The sequence below is a fragment of the Palaemon carinicauda genome, chromosome 13, assembly GCF_036898095.1.
Source record: "Palaemon carinicauda isolate YSFRI2023 chromosome 13, ASM3689809v2, whole genome shotgun sequence".
NCBI classification, from domain to species: domain Eukaryota; kingdom Metazoa; phylum Arthropoda; class Malacostraca; order Decapoda; family Palaemonidae; genus Palaemon; species Palaemon carinicauda.
Window position 1 is genome coordinate 127091502 of NC_090737.1, and position 17500 is coordinate 127109001.

The 17500-nt window shown below is 36.8% G+C and overlaps 4 protein-coding genes across 4 annotated transcripts in view; 2 read left to right on the forward strand and 2 right to left on the reverse strand.

Moving 5' to 3' along the window:
* LOC137652067 (heat shock 70 kDa protein cognate 4-like) overlaps window positions 1-1888 on the forward strand; it is a 2706-nt gene extending 818 nt beyond the window's left edge. Inside the window, exon 3 of the mRNA XM_068385273.1 lies at window positions 64-1888. Within this exon, the coding sequence (XP_068241374.1) occupies window positions 64-1803 (1740 nt within the window). The 3' untranslated portion in view covers window positions 1804-1888. The remainder of the gene's footprint in view (window positions 1-63) is intronic.
* A 2979-nt stretch (window positions 1889-4867) lies between these two features.
* LOC137652068 (heat shock 70 kDa protein 1-like) lies at window positions 4868-7385 on the reverse strand. The gene is made up of 3 exons (XM_068385274.1): window positions 7199-7385; window positions 6759-6930; window positions 4868-6607 (listed from the first exon to the last, which is right to left on the reverse strand). Exons 2-3 carry the CDS (start codon window positions 6927-6929, stop codon window positions 4868-4870), a joined length of 1911 nt encoding a protein of 636 aa, XP_068241375.1. The 5' UTR covers window position 6930; window positions 7199-7385.
* A 1866-nt stretch (window positions 7386-9251) lies between these two features.
* On the forward strand, window positions 9252-11681 carry LOC137652069 (heat shock 70 kDa protein cognate 4-like). The gene is made up of 3 exons (XM_068385276.1): window positions 9252-9417; window positions 9589-9760; window positions 9934-11681. Exons 2-3 carry the CDS (start codon window positions 9590-9592, stop codon window positions 11671-11673), a joined length of 1911 nt encoding a protein of 636 aa, XP_068241377.1. The 5' UTR covers window positions 9252-9417; window position 9589; the 3' UTR covers window positions 11674-11681.
* A 2193-nt stretch (window positions 11682-13874) lies between these two features.
* Window positions 13875-16563, reverse strand: LOC137652070 (heat shock 70 kDa protein cognate 4-like). Its single transcript, XM_068385277.1, has 2 exons — window positions 16393-16563; window positions 13875-15653 (listed from the first exon to the last, which is right to left on the reverse strand). Exons 1-2 carry the CDS (start codon window positions 16561-16563, stop codon window positions 13914-13916), a joined length of 1911 nt encoding a protein of 636 aa, XP_068241378.1. The 3' UTR covers window positions 13875-13913.
* Window positions 16564-17500: the final 937 nt, after the last annotated feature.

Consider the following 17500-nt stretch of genomic DNA (forward strand, 5'->3'; position numbering starts at 1 on the left):
ATAAAAAAAAAAATAATACTATGAAACCACCTGCTAATTATTAAATGCTCTGATCCCTTTCAGGTGGCCATGAACCCCAGCAACACAGTGTTCGATGCTAAACGCCTCATTGGAAGGAAATTCGATGACCCAACTATCCAGAGTGACATGAAACATTGGCCTTTTACAGTTGTTAGTGATGGAGGTAAGCCAAAGCTTAAGGTGGAATTCAGAGGAGAAACAAAGACTTTTAACCCAGAGGAAATCTCTTCTATGGTACTGACTAAGATGAAAGAAATTGCAGAAGCTTATCTGGGAAAGACAGTGAAGGATGCTGTCATCACAGTTCCTGCATACTTTAATGACTCTCAGAGACAGGCCACTAAGGATGCTGGAGTCATTGCTGGACTCAATGTCATGAGAATTATCAATGAACCAACGGCTGCAGCCATTGCTTATGGACTTGATAAGAAAGTAGGATTGACAGGAGAGAAGAATGTTCTTATCTTCGACCTGGGTGGTGGTACTTTTGACGTATCCATCTTGAGTATCGATGAAGGCGTATTTGAAGTCAAAGCTACAGCTGGTGATACACACCTTGGTGGAGAAGACTTTGATAACAGGATGGTTAACCATTTCGTTCAGGAGTTCCAGCGTAAATACAAGAAGGACCTGACCTCTAATAAACGAGCTGTAAGACGTCTTAGGACAGCCTGTGAGAGAGCCAAGAGAACCCTTTCCTCCTCCACCCAAGCTAGTATCGAAATAGACTCCCTCTTTGAAGGTATTGATTTCTACACTTCTATTACCAGAGCTCGATTTGATGAGCTGTGTTCTGACCTCTTCAGAGGTACGTTAGACCCAGTAGAAAAATCTCTGAGGGATGCAAAGTTAGATAAGGGAAGCATTGCAGAAATTGTATTAGTGGGAGGATCTACTCGTATTCCTAAGATCCAAAAGCTACTCCAGGACTTCTTCAACGGAAAGGAACTGAATAAGTCCATCAATCCTGATGAAGCTGTAGCTTATGGAGCTGCTGTTCAAGGAGCAATCTTAAGAGGTGATCAATCAGAAGGTGTTAAAGATGTCTTGCTTCTGGATGTTGCTCCTCTTTCCTTAGGCATTGAAACTGCTGGAGGTGTTATGACTGCTCTTATCAAGAGGAACACTACAATCCCTACCAAGCAGCAGCAGATCTTCACAACCTATGCAGATAACCAGCCAGGTGTCCTAATTCAGGTTTATGAAGGTGAACGTCCTATGACTAAGGACAATAATCTCTTGGGTAAGTTTGAGCTAAGTGGAATTCCTCCTGCTCCCAGAGGAGTACCTCAAATCGAAGTTACTTTTGACATCGATGCCAATGGAATCCTTAATGTTTCTGCAGCAGACAAGTCCACTGGAAAGGAAAATAAGATCACCATCACAAATGACAAAGGTCGTCTCAGTAAAGAAGAAATCGACAAAATGGTTAACGAGGCTGAGAGATACAAAGAAGAGGACGATAAACAGAGAGAAAGAATCGAAGCTAAGAATCGTCTGGAGTCAATGTGCTACAGTGTTAAGTCTGCTGTGTCTGAGCCTTCAGTGGCAGACAAGCTGTCTGCTGAAGAGAAGAAGATTGTGGAACAGAAGGCAGAAGAGACCCTTCGGTGGGTGGAGGCAAATCAGCTGGCAGAGAAAGACGAGTACGAATATCAGATGAAGGAACTGGAGCGAGTGTGGAGACCTTTAGCCGGAAAAGTCCATGGTCAGGGAGGTCCAGGGGCCAATGCAGGCCACCAAGGAGGAAATGGTGGTCCCACAATCGAAGAAGTTGACTAATTCCAAGTTTTCCTGATACTATTGTATGCTAATCTATAATACACGAATATATGGGAAATACTGCCAATAGAATTTAGCTTTTTCTAAGAAATCTTTATACTTTTTCTAATAAAACATCGATTTTTTTCTCAGATTTTTTATTCCCTTAAAAGTTATGGCTGAGTGATTTTATGAAAGTGTAAAATGACATATTTGATTTTTGTTTCAGGAATATTCTAATTTAAACACAGGGTGGCATTAAGAGCATTTAAGAAATAAAATATTTTATTTTGTTTTATTGGTCTTTGCAAAATATCTATGATAAATCACGTCTTAAACACTAAGAAAAAGTAAATTCATATGCAGTTTATAGATGATAAATATGACTGTAGAATTACAAACGAATACATAGCTCTGTTTGGTAGTTTGAAATGTGACAAGGGGCGGAAGGACTTTATTTGAACGCCAATGGGGTACCAGCCTAAAAACGTTTGTGCACCACAAATCTATAGTCATAAAATTATAGGACAATATTTCCATATACTAACTCTTAGGTCAATTTATCAGAGAATTGTGACCACTTATTTGAAAACTTTGAAGCTTAAGTTTATAAACGTATTTCCAAAAAGATCATCACTATATTCAACGCAGGTAAAAATGGTTGATAGGAGAGAGCACCTGGTTTCAAATGGATTCTCCCTCTGGTGCCATATCTCTTTGGATTATCGACTTGACTTCTTTCCTCAACCCTGCTACACTTCCTTACCCTTTGTCTCTACCTTTCACTCTTTTTGTTTATATAGAAATTGACGTATTTCCGAAATTGTGTACAAAATTATTCGAAGTTTTGTTCCTCATCACAGTTATCCTAAGTATGACAAATGAGCAGCAGCCCTTCCCATGCGCATGAACCAGAAGTTGTGTCTAGACAAACATACTGTCACTGTACACTCTTTGGGTGATTAAAAGAATAATCATGCAAAGAGTTATAAATAGAATATACAGGCTACATATTAATGACGTGGGAAGAGATCGTATAGGAGACCAAATTGGTAAATGAGACAAGCAGTGTCCTCTGGGTAAAGGAAAGGTACAAATGTAAGGGAAATAGGCAATGAATTATATAAACGAAGTTTATTTTTTCCAAACAAGTATTGTATATGACTGTTTGCATTTGGAGAAGATTATGGGTTGGTGTCCTCTGGGCAGGAGGCCAAAGGACTGTGAGCAACAGCAGGTTAAAAAAATAAACGGTGAATAGCGCAAAAGTCCAGGTTGGTGTGAAGGGATAAAATATGAAAGAAAAAGAAACAGACTATGATGAAAGGAAAACCTGAAGCACGTTAGTGGTTGGTTGCAGTTTTATGAAAGTTGAGGGGGATGAAGGAGGGGCGTGATGGGAAGGGTGTATTGGAGGGAGAGGGGAAAAGGTACAACTAGCATGACATCATTATTAAAAAGCACAATGATGAATGAACAGGGATGATTTTAGTTATAAAACAGTAATATGAATATATGAATGAACGAGTGTTAGAAGAGATAAGCAGAGATAATTGGTGATAAATAAGAAAGAGCATAAGACAGAGATAGAGAGTAAGAGGAAAGGATTGCAGAGTGAGCTGGTGATCTGAGGAAACGTGGCACAGTGGGGGAATCTGTTTCAAATCCGCTGTTCTCCCCTATCGACCATTTTTCGTTGCTTTCAGTATAGGTCTAAAAACTAAGTAACAAGACCCATCTCTCTCTCTCTCTCTCTCTCTCTCTCTCTCTCTCTCTCTCTCTCTCTCTCTCTCTCTCTCTCATTCTCTCTCACTCTTTCTCGCTCTCTCGCTCTCTCTCATTTATATATATATGTATATATATATATATATATATATATATATATATATATATATATATATATATATATATATATATATATATATATGCTATATACATTTGCATATTTCACTCTATGTATAGATAAATATACTGTCTAAGGAAATGTCCATATATATATATATATATATATATATATATATATATATATATATATATATATATATATATATATACATATATATATATAAATATATATATATATATATATATATATATATATATATATATATATATATATATATATATATATATATATATATGAATATATATGCGTATGTCCATAGTAATCGAATCCTAATATTCGAAGTTAGCTCTTCGAAGAATAAAATCTTTCCAACAAAATGAGTCACTTGGATGTTTTGTGAGTTTAATTCCTTACGTTAAATTCATGTATTTGTTATTATTATTATTATCATTATTATTATTATTAATTGCTAAGCTACAACCCTAGTTGGAAAAACAGAATGCTGGAAGCCCAGGGGCTTCAACAGGGAAAATAGCCCAGTGAGGAAAGGAAACAAGGACAAATAAAATACTTTAAGAACAGTAACATTAAAAAAAAATTTCTCCTGAATAAACTATGAAAACTTTTTGTTGAAGTATCTCCAATTTAGACACGAGAGAAAAATGACAGTGGAAAAACTAGCTTCATAAAATACATTATGGATGGAAACAAAAATTTCTATGAATGAATGTATAAATTATTTTTTAACCAACAAGCCAATTGCAGATGGAAAAAATAACTTTTTGTTCAACCATTTTTTTTAAAGTATTCGGTGAGAATCTTTTAAAAGTCACTCGTTTTCTTTTGAACATCACAAAACATTTCTATAAATATAACAGATGTTCAGAGAAAACTTAATCTTGCATCATATTTCAGGAAGATGATATAGCCAGTTGTTTAAAAAGTAGAAAAATGATTTTGTTTAGACTCAAAAGGGGATTGATAACCTATTATTTTTCATTTGAATAAATTTAGGCATATATTTAAATGTACATTTGATTTTCTAAAAGGACGGCGAACATTATTAGAATAATAATAATTCAAAGATATAACTATTTGATAGGACAACAAAATAGAATATAAAAATATATATAATATATTAAAGAATGTATAAAAAATTTGAACATAACTTTGGTTTAGGTCGTATTAATAATCAAATTGTCAATTGACATCAAATTTTAGTAAAGTATATAAATTCATTTAATCAACCTCTTCTACTGTTGGACCACCATTTTCTCCTTGGGGGCCAGCATTGGCCCCTGGACCTCCCTGACCATGAACTTTGCCGGCCAAAGGTCTCCACACTCGCTCCAGTTCCTTCATCTGATATTCGTACTCGTCCTTCTCTGCCAGCTGATTTGCCTCCACCCACCGAAGGGTCTCTTCTGCCTTCTGCTCCACACTCTTCTTCTCTTCAGCAGACAGCTTGTCTGCCACTGAAGGCTCAGACACAGCAGACTTAACGCTGTAGCACATTGACTCCAGACGATTCTTAGCTTCGATTCTTTCTCTCTGTTTTTCGTCCTCTTCTTTGTATCTCTCAGCCTCGTTAACCATTTTGTCGATTTCTTCTTTACTGAGACGACCTTTGTCATTTGTGATGGTGATCTTATTTTCCTTTCCAGTGGACTTGTCTGCTGCAGAAACATTAAGGATTCCATTGGCATCGATGTCAAAAGTAACTTCGATTTGAGGGACTCCTCTGGGAGCAGGAGGAATTCCACTTAGCTCAAACTTACCCAAGAGATTATTGTCCTTAGTCATAGGACGTTCACCTTCATAAACCTGAATTAGGACACCTGGCTGGTTATCTGCATAGGTTGTGAAGATCTGCTGCTGCTTGGTAGGGATTGTAGTGTTCCTCTTGATAAGAGCAGTCATGACACCTCCAGCAGTTTCAATGCCTAAGGAAAGAGGAGCAACATCCAGAAGCAAGACGTCTTTAACACCTTCTGATTGATCACCTCTTAAGATTGCTCCTTGAACAGCAGCTCCATAAGCTACAGCTTCATCAGGATTGATGGACTTATTCAGTTCCTTTCCGTTGAAGAAGTCCTGGAGAAGCTTTTGGATCTTAGGAATACGAGTAGATCCTCCCACTAATACAATTTCTGCAATGCTTCCCTTATCTAACTTTGCATCCCTCAGAGACTTTTCTACTGGATCTAACGTACCTCTAAAGAGATCAGAACAAAGCTCATCAAATCGAGCTCTGGTAATAGAAGTGTAGAAATCAATACCTTCAAAGAGGGAGTCAATTTCGATACTAGCTTGGGTAGAAGAGGAAAGGGTTCTCTTGGCTCTCTCACACGCTGTCCTAAGACGTCTTACAGCTCGTTTATTAGAGGTCAGGTCCTTCTTGTATTTACGCTGGAACTCCTGAACGAAATGGTTAACAATCCTGTTATCAAAGTCTTCTCCACCAAGGTGTGTATCACCAGCTGTAGCTTTGACTTCAAAGACGCCTTCATCGATGCTCAAGATGGATACGTCAAAAGTACCACCACCCAGGTCGAAGATAAGAACATTCTTCTCTCCTGTCAACCCTACTTTCTTATCAAGTCCATAAGCAATGGCTGCAGCCGTTGGTTCATTGATAATTCTCATGACATTGAGTCCAGCAATGACTCCAGCATCCTTAGTGGCCTGTCTCTGAGAGTCATTAAAGTATGCAGGAACTGTGATGACAGCATCCTTCACTGTCTTTCCCAGATAAGCTTCTGCAATTTCTTTCATCTTAGTCAGTACCATAGAAGAGATTTCCTCTGGGTTAAAAGTCTTTGTTTCTCCTCTGAATTCCACCTTAAGCTTTGGCTTACCTCCATCACTAACAACTGTAAAAGGCCAATGTTTCATGTCACTCTGGATAGTTGGGTCATCGAATTTCCTTCCAATGAGGCGTTTAGCATCGAACACTGTGTTGCTGGGGTTCATGGCCACCTGAAAGGGATTAGAGCATTTGGTTATTAGCAAGTGATATAGCAATTGGGTATTGTACTTATCCTTTGTACTTAGTAGGTTTCTCTTTTTTGTTTTGCCATTTTCATAATGTTTTAAGACAAAAGGAAATTATGATTAATCTTTCATTTACCTGATTCTTTGCAGCATCTCCAATGAGTCTCTCAGTGTCCGTGAAGGCCACATATGAAGGGGTCGTCCTGTTTCCTTGGTCGTTGGCGATGATCTCCACCTTTCCATGCTGGAAAACACCCACGCAGGAGTACGTGGTTCCCAAGTCAATGCCAATCGCTGGAGTTGCCATTCTGCAATTGTAGATAATATGATTTAGCCAAATAGCCCCATGCATATTATTCTTGTTTTATAAATCATTAACATATGCAATGATTATAAGCTTTGTTGGTAGATTGAATAGGAAAAAAAATTAAATTTTCGAGAATCTGTCATATAATTAAAGTAGCAATTCAAATCTATATCCGAGAGCATTTATCTATTCCATAAGGTTCTATAAAACCATAAATATGACTTATCAAAAAGTTTAAGTATCAGTGACAACAATTCAACTAAATTTACCTTATCTTCTCTTTAACTCTTGACTGCGCAGACAATAACTTTCTTGAATGATTCACAACAAACAATAATAATTGGTGGTTTTATAGCTTAGATAGAGCTGTATTTCCCTTGCAGTTTCCTGCTTGTATCAGCACTTAAAGTTCTGTATCAACTGAAGGCAGCTTCTCCTTCCCTTCTCCTTTATACCCGGGCGCAGGTGGTCTAGAAACCTCGAGGCGTTGCGATGGCTACAGATTTGGCACAAGGTGCCAAGAGGAGCTACGTCATGGGACAGTTGTCATTGACCGCCAGAAGAGACGCAACATTAAAGAAGAGTTTCTTGAAAGAATAGAATTTAGATATTTCGTTTATTTACTCTTCTCGATGAAAATATCTTTTGTCATTAATAATATCAATTAAAAGGCGTTGTTACCGTGGAAAATTATAGACAAGGAAAATTCAGGAATGAAAGTCCTTTCCTTTTGTTTTGGAATTTTATAGGTGCAAGTGGTTTTAATTGTAGATAATCTTATATAAAAGAAGAAAATTAATGAAAAATAGTAAAACAATTAGATGACTGTTGTATGGTAACGTCACAGGAAGATATATAACATGAGTTTATCACTCCAATGTAATGTAAGAAATGTAAAAAATCACCAACAAAATAAACAGCCACAACCCCTACATCTACACACAAACACACACATTTCAATCTATTTTTTTGCTTCTAGAAATCTTCAGATTCACCATAATGTCGACTCAAACAACCTTTCGAGGAAACAATCTTTTCCATCATAAACATTGACACAAATTAATAGGAATTAATCTATTAAATCTGTGAAAACCAATTCATGAGACAATTTACTGATTTAACAGATTAGTTTCTATAACTTTGTGCCAATATTCATGTGTTAGCCATAATCATGAGGAAGAAGAATAGTTACTATTAATTTTCTATTGAGAACCACACATGCACATAATCTCATGAATATACGCATATTTATACATACATAGGATATGTATATCTAATAATATACGTTCATTTATCAGTTCATCAAACGTTTAGCTGGGCTCCACAAGATACTAGCAAAGCTAGAAGACCCAGGCCTGGATGGTTGAGGACTATGATGTGTGAAGTAGGAGATGATGAATGGAGAAGTATTGCATTAAAACTCAAGATAGAGACGACTGTCGAAATTTAACCGAGGCCCTTTGTGTCAATGGGCGTAGGAGATGATACTGATGATGTGTTTGTGTGTGTGTGCGTGTGTCTGTGTGTATTTGAAAGTTAACATATATCTATATGTACTTATATACGAAAATATGAAAATAGCACACTGAAAATATGATTTTTTTTTCTAATTTAATATAAATTACCAAAAATCCTTGACATCTTGTTTTGCATTTGTAGTTTGAAGTTAATAAGCAAAACATGCAAATGATTTAGCATATATATATATATATATATATATATATATATATATATATATATACATATATATGTATATATATACACACACAAACACACACGCATACACACACACACACACACACACACATATATATATATATATATATATATATATATACATATATATATACGCACACACACAAACACACTCACATATATATACATATATACGTGTGTATATATATATATATGTATATATATATATATATGTGTGTGTGTTTGTATATATATATATATATATATATATGCCATGTGTGTGTATGTGTGTGTATATTCTGCCTTTATCATTTCAGGTTGATAAATTCGAAAAGTTTAAACGTCACTAAAATAGTTGGGACACTCAAAGATACAAATTGGAATAAGCAAGCATTTTTCTCAGAAAATCTCGCACATAAAACGAATATTATGTCTGGCCAAAACTGGCTATGTGTGTTGGCAACATTTGCTGGCTCGGTGGCCATAGCAACGTCTCGAGTCTTCTAGACCACCTGTGACCAGGTATAAATTGAGCTCAGAAGCCACAATTGCTTTCAGTTTATAACAGACAAGCAGTGAAAGCACGAGGAAAAGGCTCCAAAGCGAACAACCGACATTTTTTGGTTAATCATTATCATTTTACCTACAGAGTTCAACATACATTAAACAATCGACTGATATTCACTTGATTATCGAGCAGATTTCAGTGAAACCCGTAGTATATTCTTGGTGAAAATACCATCTTCATTGAGATTGAATAATCTCCTAGTCTACATTTTATAAAATACTGCAAGTAAGTATTCGTAATAATATCAGTGGTTCATTTTATGTGATATAATTCATATGAAAATTTCTAGAAAAATTGTAGTACGACATATAATAACTTCAATAATTTATGTATATATATACATCAGACTTCAAACAGATGAATTTTGTTATAATAAATTGCTTTCACTGATTCCAGTATGGCAACTCCAGCGATTGGCATTGACTTGGGAACGACTTACTCCTGCGTGGGTGTTTTCCAGCATGGAAAGGTGGAGATCATCGCCAACGACCAAGGAAACAGGACGACCCCTTCATATGTGGCCTTCACGGACACTGAGAGACTCATTGGAGATGCTGCAAAGAATCAGGTAAATGAAAGTTGGATCACAATTTCATTTTGTTTTATAACATAGAAGTCTACAAAAGCTCTTCCATGACAAAAATTAAAATCTTCTGCTAAAACAAAGCAATAAATATATATATAAAAAAAATAATACTATGAAACCACCTGCTAATTATTAAATGCTCTAATCCCTTTCAGGTTGCCATGAACCCCAGCAACACAGTGTTCGATGCTAAACGCCTCATTGGAAGGAAATTCGATGACCCAACTATCCAGAGTGACATGAAACATTGGCCTTTTACAGTTGTTAGTGATGGAGGTAAGCCAAAGCTTAAGGTGGAATTCAGAGGAGAAACAAAGACTTTTAACCCAGAGGAAATCTCTTCTATGGTACTGACTAAGATGAAAGAAATTGCAGAAGCTTATCTGGGAAAGACAGTGAAGGATGCTGTCATCACAGTTCCTGCATACTTTAATGACTCTCAGAGACAGGCCACTAAGGATGCTGGAGTCATTGCTGGACTCAATGTCATGAGAATTATCAATGAGCCAACGGCTGCAGCCATTGCTTATGGACTTGATAAGAAAGTAGGGTTGACAGGAGAGAAGAATGTTCTTATCTTCGACCTGGGTGGTGGTACTTTTGACGTATCCATCTTGAGCATCGATGAAGGCGTCTTTGAAGTCAAAGCTACAGCTGGTGATACACACCTTGGTGGAGAAGACTTTGATAACAGGATGGTTAACCATTTCGTTCAGGAGTTCCAGCGTAAATACAAGAAGGATCTGACCTCTAACAAACGAGCTGTAAGACGTCTTAGGACAGCATGTGAGAGAGCCAAGAGAACCCTTTCCTCCTCTACCCAAGCTAGTATTGAAATCGACTCCCTGTTTGAAGGTATTGATTTCTACACTTCTATTACCAGAGCTCGATTTGATGAGCTTTGTTCTGATCTCTTCAGAGGTACGTTAGACCCAGTAGAAAAATCTCTGAGGGATGCAAAGTTAGATAAAGGAAGCATTGCAGAAATTGTTTTAGTGGGAGGATCTACTCGTATTCCTAAGATCCAAAAGCTACTGCAGGACTTCTTCAACGGAAAGGAACTGAATAAGTCCATCAATCCTGATGAAGCTGTAGCTTATGGAGCTGCTGTTCAAGGAGCAATCTTAAGAGGTGATCAATCAGAAGGTGTTAAAGACGTCTTGCTTCTGGATGTTGCTCCTCTTTCTTTAGGCATTGAAACTGCTGGAGGTGTCATGACTGCTCTTATCAAGAGGAACACTACAATCCCTACCAAGCAGCAGCAGATCTTCACAACCTATGCAGATAACCAGCCAGGTGTCCTAATTCAGGTTTATGAAGGTGAACGTCCTATGACTAAGGACAATAATCTCTTGGGTAAGTTTGAGCTAAGTGGAATTCCTCCTGCTCCCAGAGGAGTACCTCAAATCGAAGTTACTTTTGACATCGATGCCAATGGAATCCTTAATGTTTCTGCAGCAGACAAGTCCACTGGAAAGGAAAATAAGATCACCATCACAAATGACAAAGGTCGTCTCAGTAAAGAAGAAATCGACAAAATGGTTAACGAGGCTGAGAGATACAAAGAAGAGGACGAAAAACAGAGAGAAAGAATCGAAGCTAAGAATCGTCTGGAGTCAATGTGCTACAGCGTTAAGTCTGCTGTGTCTGAGCCTTCAGTGGCAGACAAGCTGTCTGCTGAAGAGAAGAAGAGTGTGGAGCAGAAGGCAGAAGAGACCCTTCGGTGGGTGGAGGCAAATCAGCTGGCAGAGAAGGACGAGTACGAATATCAGATGAAGGAACTGGAGCGAGTGTGGAGACCTTTTGCCGGCAAAGTTCATGGTCAGGGAGGTCCAGGGGCCAATGCTGGCCCCCAAGGAGGAAATGGTGGTCCCACTATGGAAGAAGTTGACTAATTCCAAATTCTTTTTACACTACTCTATGCTAATTTATGATACTCATATATTTGTGAACTGATAACATTTGAATGAACCTTTTTATAAAATACTTTTTATACGTTTTTAAATAAAATATAGATTTTTTTCTCTGATTTCATTAAATCCTGAGCAAAATATGACAGTGATTCCATTAAAATAAAGAAAATGATATAACTATTATTTTTTCAATATTTTCATATATGTGTGTTTTAGCTTAATTCGTAAGCCACACGATAACTAGTTATTCTATATCTTAACTTCAAGCTTTCTGGTTCGTTAACTATCAGGTTTTGATAGACTTGTTTCATAGACTTTGTATTCTTTATTTTCACCAAAGACACTTCCCAGAAATCAATTATTTCTAACAATATAATTTGAATTCAAGAATTAATTTGTTGCTTTAATTTCATTCCTTTTTTTATCCATGTATTCGTCAATTTTTGATAAGAGAAGAAACTGTTTCGAAAAGTTAGTTTATTTTTTTTATGTCTTTTTCTTCTGAACACTTTGGTATGTCTTTTTTATTCAACCAACAAATTTGTCGTTATTGAAGACATTACGTAATATCTATAACATGCATTACTCCCTAAGTATTTTTTTTTTATTTTTCTACAGTATTCAGGGCTTGAAGGCCATTATCCTAGAATTATATTTTATTGTTGATTAAAATATTTTACAGTTAACTCGTAGGACTATGAGCCTGTGCTGGTGCACGCCCAGCTTAACGGATTGGTAAGATTACAGTTGAAATTAAAAAATGAGATATAGATTATCTCTTGAGTTATTAATAAGCATTTTTTTCTCGTTGCTATGTATGCTTTTCATTTCTTATTTTCATTTTATAAGATAAGCATTTTTTCTCGTTGCTATGTATGCTTTTCATTTCTTATTTTCATTTTATAAGATAGTTAGAACTCTCTCTTTCATCAGCTATTGGTCTATTCCGTGGAAAGCACTTGCAATATGAGTAATGGTACCTGAGTAATGATATACATGCTTATTACTGAACTTTATGAAACACTTTAGTCCCATCACCAGAGCCTTAAAGATAGAAAATAAATACACTATAATTTAAAATAATCAATTTAGATTTTATATAAGATTAAAACGAACATTCTGAAACTTCTTGAAATCAAATAAAAGGAAAATGACTAAGGAAACTGGAAATTATTCTGAAACACTGAAATTCAAAACTCCAACGCCGTAAACTTACATAAAATAAAATTAAATGCAACGTTGTCCTATTTCTCGACCTTGACCTTTGACCTAGGACTTTCAAAATCGAATCACTTCCACGTCTCAACATAGAAATTAATCCCCAAAAGCTTCACTGCTCTTTGAGTAAAATTGTGGCCAGGTTGTTCACTAACAAACAAACAGGCAAACAGGGGCGAAAACATAACCTCCTACCAACCTCGTTGGCGGAGGTAATTACACATCAGGACATACTTTGGTATAAATTCATTCAATGGTGTTTAACAAGCATCATAGTTTAATTGATTTCATAAGGAATTTTAATTATTATTATTATTATTATTATTATTATTATTATTATTATTATTATTATTATTATTATTATTATTATTATCATTATTATTACTAACTAAGCTACAACCCTAGTTGGAAAAGCAGGATGTTATAAGCCCAAGGTCTCCGACAGGGAAAAATAGTAGTCAGGAAAGGAAATAAGGTAATAAGTAAACGATACAAGAAGTTATGAACAATTAAAATAAAATATTTTAAAACAATTAACAACATTAAAACAGATATTTCATAAAGGTAAATTACTTATCCTCACTTGTAATTGGAATCCTGTTAAGTCTCTCTTTTGACTGTTATCAAATACTTTTATCTTTTATGAATAAACAAGCTTCAGCTGCATTCAAGGTTTCAGAATTCATTGGAAATTTCCCAAAAACTTGGAATCCATTTCATTTGGCATTTTCTTGCTTGTTTACAAAAAAAAAAAAAAAAAAAAAAAAAAAAAAAAAAAAAAAAAAAAAAAAAAAAAAATTGTAAAGTTTACATTAATGGTGGATAAAAGATTAAAAAATATACGAGTTTTTTGTAAGTTTTATTATCTAAAATATAGAAATTTCTACAACAAATGGATAAAGTGATAGTTTCATACGACAGGAGTATTGGAATGTAATTCAATTAATATCTGGAAGAATGGGAATATTACCAGGAAAGGAATTTTCATAGCAAAATAATAAGAATTAATCAACCTCTTCCACTGTTGGTCCTTTGGCCCCAGCACCTGCATTGGACCCATCGAAACCGCGGGCGCCCCCGTGAATCTTGGCAGATAATGGCTGCCAAACCTTCTCTAGCTGCTGCATGCGATGGTCGAACTCTTCTTTCTCGGCCAGCTGGTTGCCATCCAGCCACCTTAAAGTTTCGTCAACCTTTTTCTCTGCCGTACGTTTCTCATCAGCAGATAGTTTTTCTGTCACAGATGATTCCGAAAGAGAAGATTTGATGCTGAAACAGAAAGATTCTAGGCCGTTCTTGGCGTCGACTCTCATGCGCTGTTTCGAGTCTTCTTCTTGGTATTTTTCTGCATCGCTGACCATCCTGTCTATCTCTTCCTTGCTGAGACGCCCCTTGTCGTTAGTGATGGTGATCTTGTTCTCCTTCTTGGTGGACTTTTCAAATGCAAAGACATTCAAGATGCCATTAGCATCAATGTCGAAGGTGACTTCAACCTGAGGGACGCCCCTCGGAGCTGGAGGTATACCACTCAGTTCGAACTTGCCGAGGAGGCTGTTATCCTTGGTCATTGCACGTTCTCCCTCGAAGACCTTGATGAGCACTCCGGGCTGATTGTTGGCGTAAGTTGTGAATACCTGCTTTTGTTTTGTAGGAATAGTGGTGTTTCGTTTGATCAGAGGGGTCATGACACCACCCGCTGTTTCGATTCCTAGGGACAAAGGAGCAACATCAAGTAACAAAACATCTTTGACACCATCTGACTGGTCACCTTTCAAAATTGCACCTTGCACAGCAGCACCATATGCAACCGCTTCGTCTGGGTTAATGGTCTTGTTCAGATCCTTGCCATTGAAAAAGTCTTGAAGAAGTTTCTGGATTTTAGGTATACGTGTGGACCCGCCCACCAGCACAATCTCGTCGATGCTTGCCTTGTCCATCTTCGCATCACGCAAAGCTTTTTCTACTGGGTCTAATGTCCCTCGAAATAGGTCAGAACAGAGCTCTTCAAATCGAGCTCGAGTGATTGATGTATAGAAGTCCATTCCATCATAGAGAGAGTCAATTTCTAAAGTGGCTTGAGTTGATGAAGACAGCGTTCTTTTGGCTCTCTCGCAAGCGGTTCTCAAGCGCCTTATGGACCTTTTATTGGCAGTCATATCCTTTCTGTACTTCCGCTCAAATTCCTGAGCAAAGTGATTAACCAGCCTGCTGTCGAAATCTTCTCCGCCAAGATGTGTGTCACCAGCAGTCGACTTGACTTCAAAGATTCCTTCATCAATGTTCAGTATAGACACATCAAATGTTCCTCCTCCTAAATCAAATATGAGAACGTTCCTTTCACCCACTGAACCTCCCTTCTTGTCTAGGCCATAGGCAATGGCCGCAGCTGTAGGTTCATTGATGATTCTCAGTACATTTATTCCAGCAATGGTCCCAGCGTCTTTGGTAGCCTGTCTCTGGGAATCATTAAAGTACGCAGGAACGGTAATGACAGCATCTTTTACAGTCTGACCAAGAAAGGCTTCTGCTGTCTCCTTCATTTTCAGTAACACCATAGATGATATTTCCTCGGGATTGAAAGTCTTTGTTTCCCCCCTAAATTCAACTTGCAGTTTTGGTTTGCCCTCGTCGCTGACAACTTTAAATGGCCAGTGGCACATGTCATTCTGGACTGCATCGTCACTGAATTTTCTGCCGATCAGACGTTTGGCATCAAAGACTGTGTTGAGGGGATTCAAGGCTACCTGGAAGGAGTGAAGAATTGTATAGTCCTTTTTACATTACTTAAAGACAATGATAATGTGATATGAAGATTGAAATAATAATAAACTATATTTACTCTTGCAGAAATATCTCATGAAATTTTTTTTGTGATTTACTAGAGAATTCATATTCTGTAGCTGGGGGAAATATTCTGTCTGTTTCAAGTATAACTATATTTCACATTCATGATATATACTGAAGATACAAACATTAAATCATGGATAACAATACTACTTCCTTGCTGAAGGATTAAATAATAAGAGGAATACCCTTGATAGACTTCAACAAACGTTTTAGTAAATGAAACTACAAAGTTTTCAAAAGGGAGTTTTTATTAAAAGTTTGTTGTTTGATCATTAGGCAGGATCTATTATGCCTCTTACACTATAATTTGAGAATTTCTATGTTGATTAGCAACTTTGAAAACATTAATTGAATGTTTTAGAAATGAAGATTTAATAAAATTTTGACTCATACCGGTTAATATCGATCGCTAATTTCCCTCTGCGACGAGAAACAACATATATAGGACCAACAACAGAGTCTATGAAAGTGTTATAGGATTTACTTACACTGAACTTGGAAAAACTCTTAATCGAGGGAGATAAATGCCACTAATGATTAATGTTTGAACAGCTGTTACGTTACTGCTACTTCCCCTCATGAAAAACAATGCCCTTGAAGTGTTCCTCTTATTTCCAGGTTAGGTTAGGTACTTACTTGATTTTTAGCTGCTTCTCCTATAAGTCTCTCAGTGTCCGTGAAGGCCACATAGGAAGGAGTCGTCCTGTTTCCTTGGTCGTTGGCGATGATCTCCACTTTACCATGGTAGAATACCCCTACACAGGAGTAGGTTGTACCCAAGTCAATACCGATGGCTGGTGCTTCCATTCTGTTGATGGAAGAAAATTATTTAAGAATTGCTAGTCTATTGATAGAAAAATAAAATGTCTGAACAATTTTCAAACTCTTGATAGAAAAATATTTGATTATGCAACATATCATAGATACTCTATCTTCTGTATATCAAGAATTCGGTTTACAGATAGATTTAATGAAAAATAGTACAATAAACTAAATTAAACGATTCTGTGCCCCTGAGACTGACCAACAAATCTCAACTCTCCTCTATGGAGTAGAACCTGGACTCTATAGCAACACCATCTTAAACAACTGAAATATCCTGACGAATGGTTCACAAAACAAGTCATATACGGACAACTAAAAATTGGCCACTGAAAACATAGCAGGCCCAAGAAAAAGCTCAAAACCCAATCTAAGTCAGCTTTAAGGAAATGCAAAATTCTACCCACTACCCTGGAAACCACTGCTAGCCCTCGTATGCTCTGGAGAATGAGTGCTAACAACATGGGCAATGTCCTGAATTAGGAACATCTCACATCCAAAGGACATCGGTGATACACCAGACAACAGAGCTCCGTGGCCCTAAATCCTCATCTGACGAGTCCAACCTCGGGATTAGTCTGGTGAGCCATAGCAATGCACTCAGAAGGTGGGATCAGTTGCACCACGTCTGAGAACTCATTGTAATACATTCATCATCTATTGGAGAATTTCTAACTGATATTAAATGCATTGCTCACACTTAAAGAGTTTCAGAATTGATGGTATTTCTTATATAAAGCATACCATCAATTCATTTTTGTGAAAGAACTGTCGACTGATAAGTATTTAGTTAAAAATTGCTTACATTTAAAATCATCATCATCACCCATTGCTAGTTCACTGCAAGACAAATGCCTCAGACATGTCCTTCCAAACACATCTGTTTATAGTCTTTCTGTGCCAGACTGTACCCGGAAATTTT

Coding starts and splice junctions, on each gene's coding strand:
- LOC137652068 (XM_068385274.1), bottom strand. CDS start 6,929: ATGGCAACTCCAGCGATTGGCATTGACTTGGGAACCACGTACTCCTGC. Junction 6,608..6,758: donor GAGATGCTGCAAAGAATCAG/GTAAATGAAAGA, acceptor AATCCCTTTCAG/GTGGCCATGAACCCCAGCAA.
- LOC137652069 (XM_068385276.1), top strand. CDS start 9,590: ATGGCAACTCCAGCGATTGGCATTGACTTGGGAACGACTTACTCCTGC. Junction 9,761..9,933: donor GAGATGCTGCAAAGAATCAG/GTAAATGAAAGT, acceptor AATCCCTTTCAG/GTTGCCATGAACCCCAGCAA.
- LOC137652070 (XM_068385277.1), bottom strand. CDS start 16,563: ATGGAAGCACCAGCCATCGGTATTGACTTGGGTACAACCTACTCCTGT. Junction 15,654..16,392: donor GAGAAGCAGCTAAAAATCAA/GTAAGTACCTAA, acceptor CACTCCTTCCAG/GTAGCCTTGAATCCCCTCAA.